Source organism: Solanum verrucosum, unplaced genomic scaffold (genome assembly GCF_900185275.1).
Source record: "Solanum verrucosum unplaced genomic scaffold, falcon-dt-bn FXZP01000435.1, whole genome shotgun sequence".
NCBI lineage: Eukaryota > Viridiplantae > Streptophyta > Magnoliopsida > Solanales > Solanaceae > Solanum > Solanum verrucosum.
In genome coordinates, this window is record NW_026020465.1 from 283,878 (window position 1) to 302,783 (window position 18,906).

At 35.6% G+C, this 18,906-nt stretch overlaps 1 protein-coding gene across 1 annotated transcript; it reads right to left on the reverse strand.

The window, feature by feature from the left end:
- Positions 1–72: 72 nt before the first annotated feature.
- LOC125808954 (uncharacterized) lies at positions 73–18,499 on the reverse strand. Its single transcript, XM_049488634.1, has 9 exons — positions 18,371–18,499; positions 8,131–8,285; positions 3,641–3,853; positions 3,342–3,533; positions 3,061–3,263; positions 2,816–2,894; positions 1,162–1,300; positions 359–445; positions 73–260 (listed from the first exon to the last, which is right to left on the reverse strand). The coding sequence occupies exons 2-9, from the start codon at positions 8,233–8,235 to the stop codon at positions 181–183; spliced, it is 1,098 nt and encodes a 365-aa protein (XP_049344591.1). The 5' UTR covers positions 8,236–8,285; positions 18,371–18,499; the 3' UTR covers positions 73–180.
- Between the last annotated feature and the right edge of the window lie 407 nt (positions 18,500–18,906).

Below are 18,906 nucleotides of genomic sequence, written 5' to 3' on the forward strand. Positions count from 1 at the left end.
TGCACAGCTGGTAATCTACAAAATATGAGCAAGAACCCTAACACTCTCTACATGGACAAAATCAACTTATATCGAATGAACCCCAGTTGCATTATCAAACATGGAACGGAGTGTATCGTACATTGAGTGTACTTGCAAGACAATAGGAACTCATAATGGACTTGCAACTCCACGACAGATTCATGCTAGTTCTGGAGGAGACCAATTTCCAGATTTGAAGTCTTTATAGAAGCTGGAGTTCCTCGAGACAACCCAAAACACTATAGCAAAGGATAAGAAAATAATCTTACATTAGATTAGAGTGATAGAACTGCAGTCTGCATAGAGTGCAAATACATCTAAGGAAATAAACTCATACCAGGAAGCCCAGGAACTACAAAACTCGGTTCCTTTAGAACATTATAAAGTGTTGTCTTCTCATTAATTTTAACCCATCCAGGGACATCCTCTGAAAAGAATTGAGTGACGAAAAAATAAGAATAGAACAAGTCCATAAAACGATAGTGAAGGCTCAAAAAAAGATTGAACAAGGTCATTAACATTGAATCAAGGCAAAAGGGGGAGAAAAAACCTAGTTATGTGCATCAACATGCACCATATTTTTCACAGAACAGAAGAGGTACATTATCTGCCTCTAGATTAAGGACATTGAATGTTTTACTGCACAAACACTCTACTTGTACATTTGAACCATGACTGTAATATCTACCTGCTGAAAAGCATGTCAATTTTATATAACAAATGAAACATCCTAGTTCCTTGAAGTTCGTATGAGGATATAATTCCATCCATAGACATATAAAGTCAGCAAAGGAGTGCAAATCATCATATTTTTAAAATGAAAATTTGCAAACCCATGTTGAAGAAAAGGCGAGACAACTGTGATGGTTTGATAAAATCTATGTCTCATTACACTCAAATAAACAATGTGATGAAGTCCAAATATTGTTTTTAAAAAGGAAAGGTTGAACCAAACAATGGAAATCCCTTCTACCAGACCACCAAAGATGAGCACACATTATAATCTGCTGTGTTTTGAATTAGTACAATGGATCTCTTGTTTCTGACACTACGCAGCAGTTCTACTAGAAATTGCAATAATCTTGAAAGAGAAGCTTCCCAAATTTTCATCAGTTGAAATATAGAGATGGGGGAGTGTACCTTGTGAAATGCTACCCTTGGTTGAACTCCGAGCAGAAGCACTCTCCTCATCACCAAAGTCTTCGACATGAGAAGCAGCTGTTCCTTCCAGCAGATACTGAAGAATATCCCGCTTGGATAAACAGACACCAGCACAAGCCTGCTCAATCACAAGTTCAGAACAGAGAAGCATAGTACAGCAACATGAACTGGTGGCACTAAAACAGGAAAGCACTAAGAGCTTATTAACTGGAAACTAAGAGATGATCCCTGATAGACACACTATAGCGAATCCCTCTAATCAACTACAACAGTTTCCAATGAAATTGCATATTTGGCATGAAGAATTCGAGTCAAACAGATATTAGACAAACATTGGATTATTCTTGGCCTCACCAGTCTACTACACGACCTTAAGTAACTGTAGTTAAGAGGATCGAAAGATGTATCAATAGGGACCATAATAACCATCAAAAACCACCTTAACAATCTACACCTAGTCAGATAATTTAACCTAAGGGTAGAATAAATGACTGAAGGATGAAATATCAAATCTAGAACCCAGTCTTTACCCCAATAACTCAAGCACATTATACGAGCATTCAGAAACTGCACGGTTGCTATCATTTGGACTACAAAGTCAGTAGAAAATGGGAAAATTATGTAGTACTCGCAGGAGACTATCATGAAGTCAGTAGAAAATGGGAAAATTATGTAGTACTCCCAGGAGACTATCATGAAGTCAGTAAAGTTCCAGTTGGCCAGCATCCACCAAAAAGCAAGTGCAGAAAAAAAAATTAACAGCAACCCAACATGACAGCTTTATGATATGCAAGATTTCTTAATAATCATGTCAACATACAGGTATGAAAATGATCTCTCATGGAATATTTTCCCTTTAGATGGAGTATCGAAGACTACTTAACAATGGACAACACTGTAAACAAAACAAATCCTGATTTCTCCATCTTGTGGGGGGCACAAAAATGGAATGAATAAGCAATTTATAAAACTAATCACGCTACCTTGATGAAATATTTCAAGTCCTAAAGAGGCCGGTGCCCCAGCCTCCTATATAACGCTACTACATATCTAAAGTTCCTTCATTCTCAATTAAATGTGGTGGCTATATGCCCAATTTCATAATAGATTTTTTCACAAGGCTTGCCATTCCCTCGTGAAGTACAATAGATCAAAAAATTCTAGGGCAATGCACCTCTTAGACTGATGTAAAGTAATGTATTTTCATTTAGGGTGTTATTTGACTTTTTAGTAGAGATCTACTCCGATGCCTACTTTTAATTTGCCAATCAGATCATACATAACCACAAAGCAAGTTGTACCTACACATATTTATTCAATTGACTTCAAAGTTCAAACATGAAAAAGTTCAACAGTAATCCTATTAATTTTGTCAAGTCAAACCACAAATTCAATCAACAACAATGTGAGTGTCTTTTTTATTTAGACTTCATTGTAATGAAATTCTTTTTAAGTTAATGTGCCAGATTTTGAACACACAGCAGTATGTTGTCCATCTATGTAGTGGAAAATCATGTTCAATGGAGCCCAGTAGATGCTTTGGAATATGCAATTGGGTGATTCTCCGAACGACATGAAAAAATGGAAAAAGTAAAAAAATTGTTGCAACAATAGATGATGCAATATTATATACCTCATAATACAACTCAACAGCATCGCGAGTGTAAGCATTTTCTTTGTCCCAAGGAAGAGGTGGACAACCTTCTGAAAACATGTGTGGAAGCTAAGGATGAACAAAATCCTTCAAGATAATGGAAAAACAATAATTTGCTTTAGTTACATAAGAATGATTAGTCAAGCTGGTGATAACACAGAGAGAATCACATTTGGTTTTACAATTTGAGTTTGTCATTTTTGTATCTATATATAACAAAGGATATCATATCAAGATGAGCTGAAAACATGTCGGTCTCACAGAACTCCTCTATGAAGTCACTGGACATGACCTCTGGATACAGAAGAAGAACTGCCCAATGAAGAATATTATTTTTGTCTAATGTTGGTTTTCTTAGTCCAGTGAGTTCTTGATACATGGGCTTCGCAATCTTCAATCCTCTAGTCTCAAATGCAGAAACAATGGTCTGTATAGTTCACAATAAGTGGTGAGAAGCTACCAGAATGAACAATTGTTATATGCAGATAAAAATATAGTAGTAGACCTTAGCAGTAGATACTGCTTTAGACACTTCAGCATCACGACGTTCCATTTCTGATTTCTGTATATCGATGTGCCTAGCAAGCTTCTTCAGTTCTTCATTAGATGACGAGTGCTGAAGACCTTTCTCGCAGAGCCCTTTTGCTTCAGCCAGAAGATTCAGAAAAACTGATGCTTTTGCTGCTCGATAAAGAGCCTATGAATAAAGTACAAATAGATGTCACATACTCCAAGAACATGCAGCACTGGCAGGAAACTATGGCCTGTAATTCGACACATGATGAATAGTAAGAAAAAGCATACCTTTACATTACTTGGATTTAATTTGATTGCATCTTCTGCATCCTGGAGTGCACGTCTATAATTCCCCAAGAGAAGATTGACATGAGCTCTGTTTGAACAGAGAATTGACTGCTCAGCATCACTTAAAGCATTCTGATTTATTGCCCTTGTATAGCAATCAATAGCATCCGAGTAATGCTTCTTGCCCTTCTTGACATATTCATTACCTAATTCCTGCAATGTAGGAAGGACAGCCAACTTTTCATTTTCTCATGATAATTTGGGCAACAAAGATGCTGTGCCCCCTATAATCAAGGAAAAGCACAAAGGGTGATCTAAGCAGTAGACACCCAAAAGGACGGAAATAACAATTGTCATGAAGTGCATATAGCTGTCCAAGAAGGGCATTGCTCATAACATTTCTACTAGGGGTGTGCATCGGTTGGTTCAGTTCGGTTTTATGTATTATCAATTCGGTTTATCAATTTTCGGTTTTTAAAAATACTAAACCAATAAGATAATTTTGGTTTTTTTTTTTTTTTGTCTCAAAAAAAATATATTTTTTTATAGGTTTTCGGTTTATCGGTTTTGGTCCTTAACGGTTTGGTTTTCTGTTTAACCAATAAGAAAATGCTTATAAAACAAATATATGACTTCTCCAACAATTTGGCACAAGGCAATAATGTAACTTTACTAATGCTCATAAAATAGAAATAGTAATAACTAACAAGAAAAGAACTATACAAGTGTAACACAGAGAGAAATTAAGAGGAATAAGGTTCTTACTTTACGTTTCGACGTTTTGTATAGTGTAAAGTTATGAACTCAAAGTCACTAAGAAGCGTAGATTGAAGATTAAAAGGCAAAAACAGTAACTAGTAAGGTATTGAGATTAATCATCATATCATCATATCCTATTATACTAAAAGTGGGAAGCCACATAGTTAAAAGTTGAAATACCATTTTGCACCTATCCTAATTTAAAATATTATAAAATATCTAATAAGTTAAATATTAATTAATCAAAATATTTTCACAACCTTTTTCACCTCCTAACTTAATTGCAAGATAAAGAGTCAAAATGTGACCATATTCATCTGTAAGTTATGAAGTGACAGTTAATTATCTAATTGATTATCATATTAAGGGTAAAGACTATGTCATAAAAGTTACTCTTGTAACAGTAAAGACTTAAGAGGACCAAATCAATGATATAATTGGAATAGGAAAAGATAATATTTCAAATAATAGTTATTAATAACATATGGAAGGGTGTATTGATCTACTGATACAATTGTTATTAAGACAAATATGCAAGGGTGTATTGATCTATTGGAATTATTGGCATTTCAATTTAGCTAATTTATTTTATAACAGTTACCCATAATTTATCATGAAATATAAATGTATGCCTCCATATTTATTTGAGGTTTATCCAACTTCAATTACATTTTTTAATTCACATAACTTTCTATTATCAGTACACTAAAAGGAGAAGAAATTAAAAAGATACATTCAATATTTATTTTGATATAAAGGTAAAGTTAAAGTTGCATTCAATATTTTATTAATTAGCATTAACTAAATTCACATGATAATTATCAAATACATACAAAAAGTCATTATTTACTACTATAAATATAGAAACTTATGGTTCAAACAAGTGCTTCAAGTTTAGGTGAAAAAGGATAAATACCGACAAAAAGAGACCACTGATTAGTGCAGATGAGAGCATAAGGACATCAAGGAATCAACTTTTTTCATTATGTTAGATAACATAGTATAAAATTTTAGCAGCATCATAAGATCTTTGTGTATATATGCTGTTGTAAGATAACTGATAACTTAGTTTTTACTCTTTTGGTATGTTTTGATTTTTAGTTCATAACACAAATAAAGTCCTATAATATATTGTACCAAATTTATCATTTACGATATGTTAGACGATTAAGTTTTTGGGATAAACGCGCAAAGCACGTTTCTAGAACTAGTATTTAATATTTATGAACGGGTAAAGTAGTAATTACTACAGTCTTAATGGTTATCAATTTACCCAATAACCAATATTCAAGAACCGAACCCGAACCAATAACCCAATAACTTTTTTTTATAAAATCATTAAAAACTCGTTATTCCAATAATCATAAACTAATAGCACTTTTTTTTATTCGGTTTATTGGTCGGTTCGATTTTTGCACACCCCTAATTTCTACCATACCTCATCAATATGGATTAGAAAAGCTAGTGTATTCACTTACAGATTGAACAATCAAACATGACTGTCATAGGAAAAAATCATATTTAAACTGAGAAACCTGAAAAAAAAAAAAAAGAGACACATAAAGGAATGTTATGGCTTGTTGTATTTGGAATATTTATTTATTTTTGGAAAAATATGAGACAGAAGAAAAGAAAAGAAAGGGAAATGGGAGGATTGGAATAGTCGACGTGTGCAAAAGCTTGCCTGAACACCACCATTAACAACATTAAAGAAAACAAGAAGGGGAAATGAGAGAAAGCAACTTGAAGGTTCTGTTGGTACAAGGCAACAAAGAGGTACTCCGCAATCTAAGATTTTTCCTCTGCCCATGCCCCATAGAAAGGAACAGAAGTTCTTGTAGTGACTCCATTTGTATCGAGGAAATAATGTGTCCTATGTTAATTAGTATCAAATGGTACTGATTCACTTCTTTTGTACTATACTAGACAAAATGGTAAAGCTCTTCTTTTTGCCTCCTGTCTACTCTTCTCTCTTTTTTTCTTTTTTTTTTTTTTTTTGCGTGGATTTTTCTACTTGTTTCTCTTAATACAAAGATACAAGTAAAGAAGCACTTGAATGCAGCTAAGGTCAACAAAACTCAGGATCCTCTTCCTCAAAGCACCGTTGATTTTTGAACTCATCTAATACCAGTTCGCTGTAAGTTCAGTTGGTCTCTAGAAATCATGCAGCGGGAGTGGCAACTTGGATCAGAGTCGGATTTAGAATTTGAACTCTATGGCTTCAATTTTAAAGTTCTTAGCGTTGAACCTATTATATTTTTAAAATTATGGGTTTAGACCTTTTTATTGAATATTTACACAAAAATCTATACTCCACACCAGAAGTACTTGTTCAGATGAACCCGATGTTATGAGTCTGCATGCATCAGCCTCCGATGGGGATTATCCTACCAAACTGCCGATGTCTCAGGGTGAATTCGATATTTAGGAGAATGTTTTCCATGACAAATTTCACAGGTATAAAAGTAGGTCCATATAATAATCATAGTTCATACAAAGTGGAGGATTCATTTTGCAGATATTGGTTTAACACAGGAATTGATAACAATATATAAATGTTGGTTCAAACAAGGGAGCAAGGTAGGATTATTTGTAACAAAATATGACTTTCTGACAGAAAATATTTTCAATATTTTAATGTAATCAACTAATCATACACTAGAAATGGTTTCAATGAGGAAAACATCTTCTCAGAAAATATTTTCCATCATAACTGCATTATCTCTCACAAGTATATCTCTCTGAACAACCCTATGAAGTTTGCCTCAATTCTGCTTTTTTTTTAATAAGTAAAGGGATGGTTGGGAAGCTTGCCTCAGTTCTGCATCCCAGGCGAATCTTTCATGACTAAAGATTTTTGTACCAAGGCCCAAGCTCATGACTTCAAAGCTCAAAATGAACACACTGTATGGAGTAAAAATCCACGTTTTGCTAACAGATGAACCAGACTATGACAGAAGGCTGAATTGGAACCGAAGAGACGTTGATCCTTCTTGCCTCAGACCCAGCAAATACTGGGATCGCAGCCCTTAGTATGATTTGGACCGATTTCACCTCGCTACAACCGAAGCCGCTCTGTAACCGGGAAACCGTGGGATCTCTCCCTGAAAACGATCACTTTCCAGCTGAAGTATGCTCATAATGGCCATCGGCAGACCAGCAGTCAGCCTCGAGTCCAGCAGCTTGCCCCCAATCAACCTCGAGCCTAGCATCGGAGCTCAGCCAGGTCCTACTAAGTAGCCTTTTCAGAACTAGCGCGTAGTCTTTTCACACTATGACGTTGGTCTATAAAAGAACGCTCTCAGAAGAGTGAGGAGAGGGAGGAACATCTATGAAAACATCACGAGAAGACTCTCCAATTTGCTTCCCTTTTATTTTTCTTCGCCTTTGAGCAGTTAACATTCTTGTACTCAAACACTACTTTGTTAACTACTCTGTTGGTTTAGTAACTTAATCACCTTAATTCACCACCCTTAAATTAATTTATTTTTTTAACAAATCCTACTATTGTCCAGAATAACAATTTTTCTGGCAAACAATTTTATGAACCATATTTCTAGAAAGACTACAACATAAGGCATAAAATTTGAACCGAAGTGCTTCATCAGGCAGTAAATAGGAACAAAATAACAAACCAGTGTGATACAAGTTGTTCTACATACGATTGCATGAACAGAACACAAATGAATTAGAGTTATCAAAGTACAGTAAAGAAGTAAAAAAATAAAAACCTTAAGTTCAAAAGCGGTAGACTCTTTGAGAGCGGAGATAGCAACAAGATCAGCCAATTCTTTCTCTGTTTTAGGTTCTGAACCTGCCTCCATCCATAACGCCATTGTTATAGCAGCCAAAGCTTTTGATTGCTGGAACTTGTATCTGCTCGGAGCTGAAATTGAGACGCAGAGTTCAAAAATGAGACTTCGGGCTCCGGGCAGGACTATTGGGTCGAACTTTCTCGAAGATTTCGATAAATGGGCTTCTCCGGCCATGTCATTATTATTTTTATAATAAAAAATCAAAATTCTGAACAAACATTTTAACGGTGGTTTTGCAAAACCACCGTTAAAAAATAATGGCATGAATGAGCCTTTTCTTAAACGGTAATGGCATAGATGAACCAAACTTTTAACAGATGACATAAATGAACCTTTTCTGAAAGTTCGATGGCATATTTGAGCCTTTTCCCTTTATGTGATAGAAAAATTAAATAATAATTAAATTTTGTCATTCTGGACAACAATAGAATTTGTTAAAGGATTATGAATTAAGACGATTAAATTTATTATAATTGACTATAATTTAATAATTAATTTTGGAATCCGGCCATGATACTTTTATCTTTCATTCAAATTAAATGATTTATATTTCAATTTAAACTTAATTTTTTTCTAGTTTAATACTTCTTTTTTTTTTTGAATAATGCATAAATATCCCTAAATTATGGTACAAACTTTATGTGTTATGTAATAGTCATTCTAGAAATATGGTGCATAAAGTAGTTTGTCATTCTGGACAACAATAGAATTTATTAAAGGATAGTGAATTAAGGCGATCAAATTACTTTACCTTTTGGCTAAACAAACAAAGTAGAGATTGAATACAAGAATGTAAATTGCTTAAAGACAAGGCAAAATTAAAGGGAAGGACTGAGGTGCAGACATACATGAAAAGATTCAAACAAACATAAGTATAATTAACTTTACATGCACTCACTAAAAAAATGTTAAGCTTTTCATTTACAAGTCATATTAAATATCATACGAAAATGTTTGATGTTTAGCCTTCACAAGGACAAACTTTCATGTGAATGCCTGAAGTTATCAAACTTCATATTAGGAATGGAGTTATGTTAGTACCAGGGTGATAAATAAAACAAATTTCGTCGATAATTACATTATATGTATAAATTAAATATTATTTAATATTACCCTTATTAATAAATGAACAACCAAAGGACGAACACTGCATCTTCTAATTGTACTAAAGGTAGTACTTATTGTACAGTAAATTTGGCCTTTTTTCATTGATGAATAAACATGTGTCTCACTATTGTTTCACTTTGTGCACTACTTTTGCACTATCTCTCCTACACAATTCTCTAGATTTCTATTTCCTCCTCTGCTAAGCTTGGTCTATATTTTTTTGAGAAAGTTAACTGCTAAGCTTGGTCTATATTCTCAACTCTTCTTTGTAGATCTCAATTCTTCAATAACTAATCTGTGTTGCTGAGTGTCTTCTCTTTGTGTAGGCACTATAAATCTCTCTATAAATGTTTCCTCAAGATTTTTGTTTGATTGTTTGTTTGTTCGGAAAGCCTTACCGAAGTATTTCTTCATGATCTCAGGTACATATATTGCTATTGGCTTTTCTATGTTCTTCACTCTTTTTAAGTGTATAATTTTCTATTGATGCTGTATTATGTTGTCACTCTTTCTTTTGTTTTGTTTATTTATGTTCTTATGCTTTGACTATATACTTTTATGTAGGAGTTTGAAATTTTTATTTAAAGTTTGAAAATTGGGTTAAGAGCGAAATTCTCCTCCCATTTCAATACTAAGCAATCAAAAAAATGATAAATGCACATGGATTTTTTTTCCCCTAGAGCTTGTGGAAATTAAGGGTGTAAGAGTGAAATTGTTCAAAATTATACAAGTGAATAATTTCAGTAAACATGGATTATATAAGTCAATTGGAGTAACATGATCCATAAGATTCTTTTTATAGGATCATTTTATTTAACAAAATTTTGATATTTGAATTTATTAATTCTTGATTGTCCAGTTCTATATACATTTGTCTGTTAACATGATTATGTTATTCTATTTTTAGGATATCAATTTTCGCTTTCTAATTTTCCTCTTTTTCTCTCTGTTGATAGTAGTAAGGTCACAATTTTCTTGAAAAATAAGTGTGGTCTCCATTTCTTCATTTCTATAATATTTTCCTAACTGTAACGCCGAGCTCCGTTGTTGAAAACTTGGGTCCCATTAATTATTGAGTTCTTGTTAAAGGAAAATGCTCCCAGGCACTAGTTTCGAGACAATCTTCTGAAGTCCCTTCTGGACTTTGGTGGTTTTTTCTTTTCTCCAGTGGACTTCTTTCACCGGAATACCACTCTCCTTTCTTTCTTTCTCCTTCTTTCTTTCTCTCTTTTTTAACTCCATTGCTGTTCAGATGGACAACAGAGTTTATTTCAGATCTGGGGGAAAGTCTTACGACATCACGAAGTCTAGATCAAAAGCTGCAGTATGGTATGTCTGGGTTGAAGATGCTAGGCATCACATGAGGAGAATGGTTCTTAGCAGGGGAGCACTCGGTTGGGTCTGCAAAAGGCTAACAGAGGCTTCAGGGATCAGAGGGAAAGCAGCCAAGCCATGGAGATGCAGGGATTTCTCAACTAACTTCTTTATAGCTTTGAAATTCAATCAATACGGGAGATACCTGTCTCTAATTTCAGTTAAAGGTAGTGACAGAGCAGTTATTATACTCCCAGAAAGTGCATTCAATGAGGGGTGGGAGAAGTTAGCTAAGAAGATAGAAGCATTCATTAATAGGGGTATAAAACAAACAAAAACATTTAAATTATCAGGGGAGGCAGACTATGCTGCTAACAAGGGGGGGAAGGAGTTATAGAGACGTTTTGCAGAAAAGTAAATGGACCAGAATTGAGACAGAGCTAGCAGAAGAAGGCAGCATGTTGAAAGCTCGAGTCCAATTAGAAGACGAAGACCTATTGGCACGTTGTCTAGTGGGGATTTTTTTTGGAGAAGATGATACACCCACTAGAAATGATGTAAGAAGATGGGCCCAACAGACTTGGAATGGAGCGCATGGAGTCCAAGTCTATGATATGAATGGAATTTTATTTCTTTTTGAATTTCAGTCCAGAAAAGCAGCAGAACATGTTTTGATGGGTGACTGGAGAAGACAAGGGAGCAGATTAAAGCTTCAATGGTGGTCGCCGACCATTAAGGCTTTCCCAATAACCCATGAGTTCGAATGGTTTTGGATTCGAGTTCTAAGGTTGCCTCTACATCTCTGGTCAAGGCCAATAATGAAGGAAATTGGAGATCGGTGTGGCGGCTAGATCGAGACAGAAGAAGAAACCGATCTCAAAAATCATCTCCGTTGGGCTAGGATTCGTGTCAAAGGTCCGGCAAAAAAAATTCCGGCATCCATCGAGATCACCGATGAGGAGAACATCTTCTCTCTACCTATATGGGTAGAATCGCCGGTGACTTTTCGTAAAAAGTACGATGAGGAAGGAAAGAGACGAGGGTGGGTATCGAGGGAGGAATCCATCAGATCTGTCTAGGTGCAGAGATATTCATAGGTCTGAAAAACTGCCGGTCAAACCTAACAAAGAGAAAAGATTTTTTTTGGTGAAAGAAGTCACGTGGGTGAAAAAGTCATAAGGGGGCCACTTCAGAACAAATAGAGGGCCACTTGGTTTTAAACCCTGGACCAAGTCATTTGGGCCTGTTAAAAGCCCAATTTTTAAAAGACTGCCCGACAGAACCTGAGCCTTTTATTTGCGATGTAAATCGCTAGGGAAAAAACCATGAAATTATATACTCCTCAACTGATCAGAATCTGATGGAAGAAACAAAGGTGAAAGATTCAATTAGCAATTATATACAATCGGAAGTCAACACACAGGTGAATGCTGAAGCATCTCCACAAATTTCGGAAGAACTAAATGAAGAAGAAGCTGGGCTATATGGGCAGAATAGTTCGAAACAAATCACAATTCTGGGTGACCCAACACCCATTCAATGTGATGCTTTGGAATGCAGCAAAGAAGTCGAAGGCAAGGCAACATAATGGGTACAGAAAAATCTGTTGAGGCTAAGCAAAGAGTTTGGAGTAGCTTTCGAGAGGTGCACAGAGGAAGCTTTCAATTTACTTCTGAAAATTGACCAGAGGAGGCTCAAAGAGTTAACAAAAATAGACCCCATCTCGGGGACATGTGAGAATCAGATGGTGCCCAAAGAAGTAAGGAATCTTATCGTTGATGTTAATTACAAAGATAAAGATTCCAGGAGTGCAACAAGGAGTAGAGGGAGAAATGCAACCTCACATTTATCATGAAGCTAAAAATATTTTCATGGAATGTGAGGGGGCTCAACATGGATACCAAGAGGAATTTGGTAAGGAGTAGAATACAACAAGAGGGGGTGGACACAATAGTGTTGGTGGAGACGAAACTTAGGGGGGAGGTAGGGGAGTATGTGCAGCAGTTGGGGGGAAACAGATGGATGGGAGGAATGTGGATGGAATCTTTAGGTAGTAAGGGAGGTATCTTGATAATGTGGGACAAAAGGAATTGGAAAGGGGAACCAGTAGAAAGAGGAAACCAAAGCATTACCTGCAGTTTCAGTGGTTTAAATCCAGACCTCATCTGGTTCATCATTGCAGTATATGCATCATGCGATGGGAGGGAGAGAAAGGTACTGTGGGAGGAGTTGGGTGCAATAAGGAGCTTCTGTGAAGGGCAATGGGTGGTATGTGGGGATTTCAACACCACAAGGTTGCCATCTGAAATGACCAATTGTGGCAGAATTTCTGAGGCTATGTCTAATTTCTCCAGTTGCATCAATGAATTGAAACTTGTGGATCCCCCTTTATTTGGGGGACCCTACACATGGAGAGAAGGGGAAAATCAGAAAAATGCTCCAAGAATCGACAGATTCATGTACTCTTTTCCTTGGGATGAGATGTTCACCCAAATTAGACAAAGTACTTTACCTAGTTTGGGGTCTGATCATAATCCAATAGCACTGTCCTGTGGGGATGACGTTTTGAAAAAATCATATTTCAAGTTTGAGAAGTGGTGGTTAAATGTGGAGGGTTTTCGAGACAAAGTTAAGGAGTGGTGGGGTTCCTTTAATGTGACAGGCAGTCCTGACTTTATACTAGCCTCAAAATTGAGCTTCTTAAAAAAGAAGCTCAAAGAATGGAGCAAAGAAAATAGAGGCAACTGGAGGGTAAAAAAAGAACACCTACTGGAACAAATTGGCAGTTTGGAAGACATTCAAGTGCACAGAGCATTAACAGATAATGAGCAGCTTTTGAAAGCTCATATAGCAATGGAGTATGAGGAAGTAGCTAGAAATGAGGAAATCCATTGGAGACAAAGATCCAGAAGTCAATGGATAAAGAATGGATATAAGAACACCAAGTTCTTCCACAGAATGGCGACATCCCACAAAAACAATACTATAGAATCCTTAGTGATTAATGGAGAAGAGTCTTCAGATCCTGTTGCAATCAGAAATGAAATTGTGGATTTTTATCAGATTTTGTACAAGGAGACAGAAAGTTGGAGACCATCTTTGAACATCTTAGATGTTCAAACAATCACAGAAGAAGAACAAATCTTGTTGTCTAGAGACTTTGAGGAGGAAGAAGTTTTGGAAGGACTAAAACAGTGTGCTGTTGATAAAGCACCTGGACCAGATGGCTATACAATGGCTTTCTTCAATGTTTTTTGGGAAACTATCAAAGATGATGTGATGCAAACCTTCCACAAATTTCATGCTCATCAAAAGTATGACAAGAGTTTTAATGCCACATTTGTAGCTTTAATTCCAAAGAAGGTGGAGGCAAATGAGCTAAAGGATTTTAGACCTATCAGCTTGATCACAGGGGTATACAAGATCATAGCTAAGGTGCTGGCAGAAAGGTTGAAAAAGGTGATCAGTAACCTAATAAACAAGCACCAAATGGCCTTTATCAAAGGAAGGCAAATCATAGATGTTGCACTTCTAGCTAGTGAGTGCATTGATTCTAGAATTAGAGGTGGAACCCCTGGACTGATGTTCAAGCTAGACATTGAGAAGGCATATGACCATTTGAATTGGGAGTTTCTAATCAATATCCTAAGGCAGATGGGGTTTGGGTGGAGATGGTTAAGCTGGATAAATTTCTGCATTAAAACCACTCGGTTCTCCATACTTGTAAATGGAGAACCAGTTGGTTTTTTTCCAGCAGAAAGAGGCCTGAGACAAGGGGACCCACTCTCCCCCTTTCTATTTATCTTAGCCATGGAAGGTTTGGACAAATTGATGAGAGTTGCTTCTCAGAATAACTGTATAAGGGGCTTTTCCATAAAGAGCAGGGTAAATGATACAATTGAACCAACACATCTTTTGTATACAGATGACACATTGGTATTCTGTGAAGCTGAGCAGGAACAAATTTGCTACTTAAGAGTGATCCTGGTGGTCTTTGAGGCTTGCTCAGGATTGAAAGTAAACTGGAGAAAGAGTAGCATTTTTCCAATTAAGGAAGTGCAACAGATTGAGGATCTTGCAAGCATTTTGAAGTGCAAGATAGAGAAGCTCCCAACAGTTTACCTTGGTATGCCTTTGGGCTCCGAGCACAAAGCAGAAAAAATTTGGGATGGCATTATTGAGAAAACAGAGAAGAAATTGGCAATATGGAAATCTCAATACCTATCTCTGGGAGGTAGAGTTGCACTAATTAACTCAGTTCTGGATTCTTTACCCACTTATGTGATGTCCCTCTTTCCTATTCTTATAGGATAGTGAAGGTTTTAGATGCACTCAGAAGGAACTTCTTATGGCAAGGGAACAAGATAGAAAAGGGATTCAACCTGGTGAAATGGTCTGTAGTACAATAAAGCAAGAAAAATGGGGGGCTGGGAGTGAGAAATTTAAAAGTTCATAACATGAGCCTCCTCTCAAAATGGTTGTGGAGATATAATCAGGAGGAGCAGGCTCTATGGAAAGAGATAATAAACCACAAATATGGGCAAGAGGATTTCTGGTGCACTAGTGAAGTTAATGAAACTTATGGGGTTGGGGTGTGGATGACCATCAGAAACCTTTGGGAGAGTCTAAAAAACAACTCAAAAATTGTGGTGGGCAGAGGAGACAAAACAAAGTTCTGGCTAGATGATTGGTGTGGAAATGGAATTTTGAGGGACTTGTTCCCTATTCTTTTCTCAATATGCACAAATACCAATAGCAAGATAGAGGAGATGTGGTCACCACAAGGTTGGAATATAATATTTAGAAGACTGCTAAATGACTGGAAGATTGATGGAATGGTGGAGTGTTTGGGCTTGATTGGTGGATTCCCAGGTACTACTCTAGAGCCAGACAGATTAGCATGGGAACATCACAAAGATGGGGTATTTTCAATGAATAGATTATACAACTGGGACTTAAAAGATGTGCAGGAAGATCCATTGGACCTTGGAACAGAATATGGAAAAGTGTGGCTCCTGCCAAGGTGAAGTGCTTCACTTGGTTGGTAGCTAGGAAAAAATGTTTGACTCATGAGGCAATGCAGAAGAGGCGCATCAACATAGTATCCAGATGTCTCCTTTGTAAAGAAGCTCTGGAGACTAACAAACACTTATTCATGCACTGTTAGGTAACTGCTCAGGTGTGGGCTCTGTTTACAAGCATAGCCAATGAATATTGGACTATGCCTGAACACACCTCTGACCTTCTTAGTTGTTGGATCAAAAGGGGAGGCAACAAAAGTCAGAAAAGATGGTGGAAAACAGTTCCATGTATCTGGTGGATTATATGAAAAGAAAGGAATCAGAGAAATTTTGAAGGAAAAGAGTGTACAATACAGAAGATCAAATGGAAAGTAATTACTACTTTAGGTTTTTGGTGTAAAGAACAGGATATAGAAGAGGAGTTCCAATTAGTGGACTTCGTAGGTTCTCTGTAAGTATTTCTTTTTAGTCTTTTCCCTTTGTTGTAACAGTTTTTTGGAGGTGGCCAGCATAGCCCTTAATGCTGAGGAATACAAAAAGTTACTAGTTTCAAAAAAAAAAAACTTGGGTCCCATTACTATATCTCAATAATTTTGCTTGATTTCTGCAGGATTAATTACCGTTGACGAGCAACAAATGGCATTGGGTTGCAAGTGCGTGTACATTTCCTCCTCTTCTAAGGTAATTCTCTCCAACTCCATTACATTGGCTCATTGTAGGATGGTTTGGATGAGTTGTTGTCAGTTTAAGCTTCCTCTTTTGTTCTCCTTTCTTTATGACTATAGTTCTTATGTGCTTCTATTTTTGGGGTGAATGTTGGTTTTTTGTTATTTTTTTTTGAACAATTTCTTTTGTGATATTAAACTTAAAGGAAAATACAAAAATTTGATCGATCTCCAATGTTTCAGATGTACCAGATACGTTGTTGATCGATAAATAAAAATAGTAATCATTTCAAGAGTTGGTTGTATTCTCTGTACATTCTTTCAAATGCAATAAGTTTTTACTAACTTCGGTGATCGTTATCTTTTCTAAGATGGTCACTATTTGCACTTAAATTTAGGAGCTCTTAGCCGTAGATTTTATCTTTGAGTTTAAAATTTGTTTCTCATATTTTGTCATAGCAAAATAAAGAGGCCAGCTAGATATGACTACTGAGACATCAACTGATATTCTAAAATTCTCAAAGATTATTCTACTAAATTTGTGTTTAAAGGTGAAATGGACAGGATATATATTAGCAATGGAGGTTTGATCCTGTTTTGCTTATGCCTTTCTCTTTCCTTCATCAGTAAGTTTATCGGCTAACTTGATTGTTTCCCTTTACAATGATCTTCTTCATTGAATTTGTAGTGTTCTTGTGCAGGCAGAGATTTATCTTTTTCTTTTTTCATCTGTTTTGTTGTCTATTGAGAAAGATATTATGTCTCCATCATCATTGATAATAGAATTTATAAACTCAAGTGTGTGAGAGTAAAAGAACTTGTTTATTTAACATGCTGAAGCATGTACCGTTGAGAAGTAAAATCTTTGATTTATTTACTTCTTTTCCGATTTATTACTTTGGTTCAACAATTCTTCTATTAAATGCCTATAACTTTGTATGGAGGAAATATGAAAAGCCCTGAACACTAATGCCCTTTCAGAAATATCTATTGTGTTTGTAACTATGAAGACACGTGTAGTGTAATTTACTCATGTCGAACCAAATTTCTCCTCTCTCTCATTGAACCTTCGCAGCTAAATCCCTTGATCTTCTTCTCTTTTTCTATTCCTCCCTCTCTCCCATGTATATTTAGGGACTTTGTTGGTCATCATCAACCTTCCTTTTACAAAGAAAGCTATGGTATGGAGCTTTGTGAATATATTATCAACTTCTTCATTGGAATGGCATGACAAGACTTTCTTAGTCATGTAAAACGCAGGTCTTTTGACATGTCACGTCAAGTTTTCTGAAAATTATGTTCCTTTTATGTTGGGTCCGTGCTCAGCACGGGCGTGCTCCATCTGGTGTGTGTGTGTATATATATATATATATATATATATATATATATATATATATATATATATATATATATATATATATTCCATTGTGCCCTATCTTTAGCTAAGTCTATATTTATACCATGTCTTTTGGGTTCACTTTCTTCTATGTGATTTTAGGTCTACCCGGTTGGTCCCCTTTTAACATCTTCACTTACCATAGTTTCACACCTATGGACCAGCACATCTATAAGTATGCATACTATGTCTAAACCATCTCAATCAACTTCTCGCATTTTTATCCTCAATGTGCCTTCTGGCGAATATATTCATTTCTAATTTTATCTAATCTGATGTGACCACACATCATCTTAGCTTCCTCAATGTGTGCTACTTACACATTATGGCAAATGTATTCATTTCTAATTTTATCTAACCTGATATGACCACACATCTTAGCATCCGCACAACACTCATAGCAGCCCAACATCCACTGCCACGCGATAGAACATCTCCATTCAAACCATCCAGTTTTAATCCTACGAGTAATGTTTTCATCTATCGCACCAAAATTCAATTGATAAAAAATCAATTACATACCTATAACCCTAGAATAAAAAAGAGGCGCAACTATTAAATAAACCCTAATTTCATCGTTTTCAGAGAATCAATGCACGAAAAATATGAACCAGAAAAATTAAAAATAAAACCCAAAAACATGAAATAATTACCTGAAGCAAAGTAATCCAGAAGAGAAATGGATGTTTATCAGAAAAAGAATTGGCGAAACATTGAAGAAGAAGAAGAAGAACAGCGCCAAAGAGAGAGATAATGAGCTTTTGAAATTTTTTAAGGTAAAGGCTTTTTGTATTTTGACTCAAAACTTAGCCCCTGTATTTTTTAAACTAAACAATAATGTCACTTATTTTTATTTTAAAACCAAACAATTTATATATAAAAAAAAGATATCTATTTTTGGTATATATTGCAAATTTGCAATATATCTTAAATTGAAATGAGCACAAGTTGTTTGATAAGAGATATACTTAATTTTTCATTAAATAATTTTCTTACATTTTAAATATGTTGGTTAAATTTTTTTTCTAATAAAAGTAAGAATAGCATCATTATACATTTATCAAGAATTTCCTAGAATATATGACACAACTATTGATTAAAATATCTGTAAAAATATCGAATACGAATCATAAAAGTAATCAAACTATTTCAATATATATATCTATATATCTATGTTACCTTAAAAGCA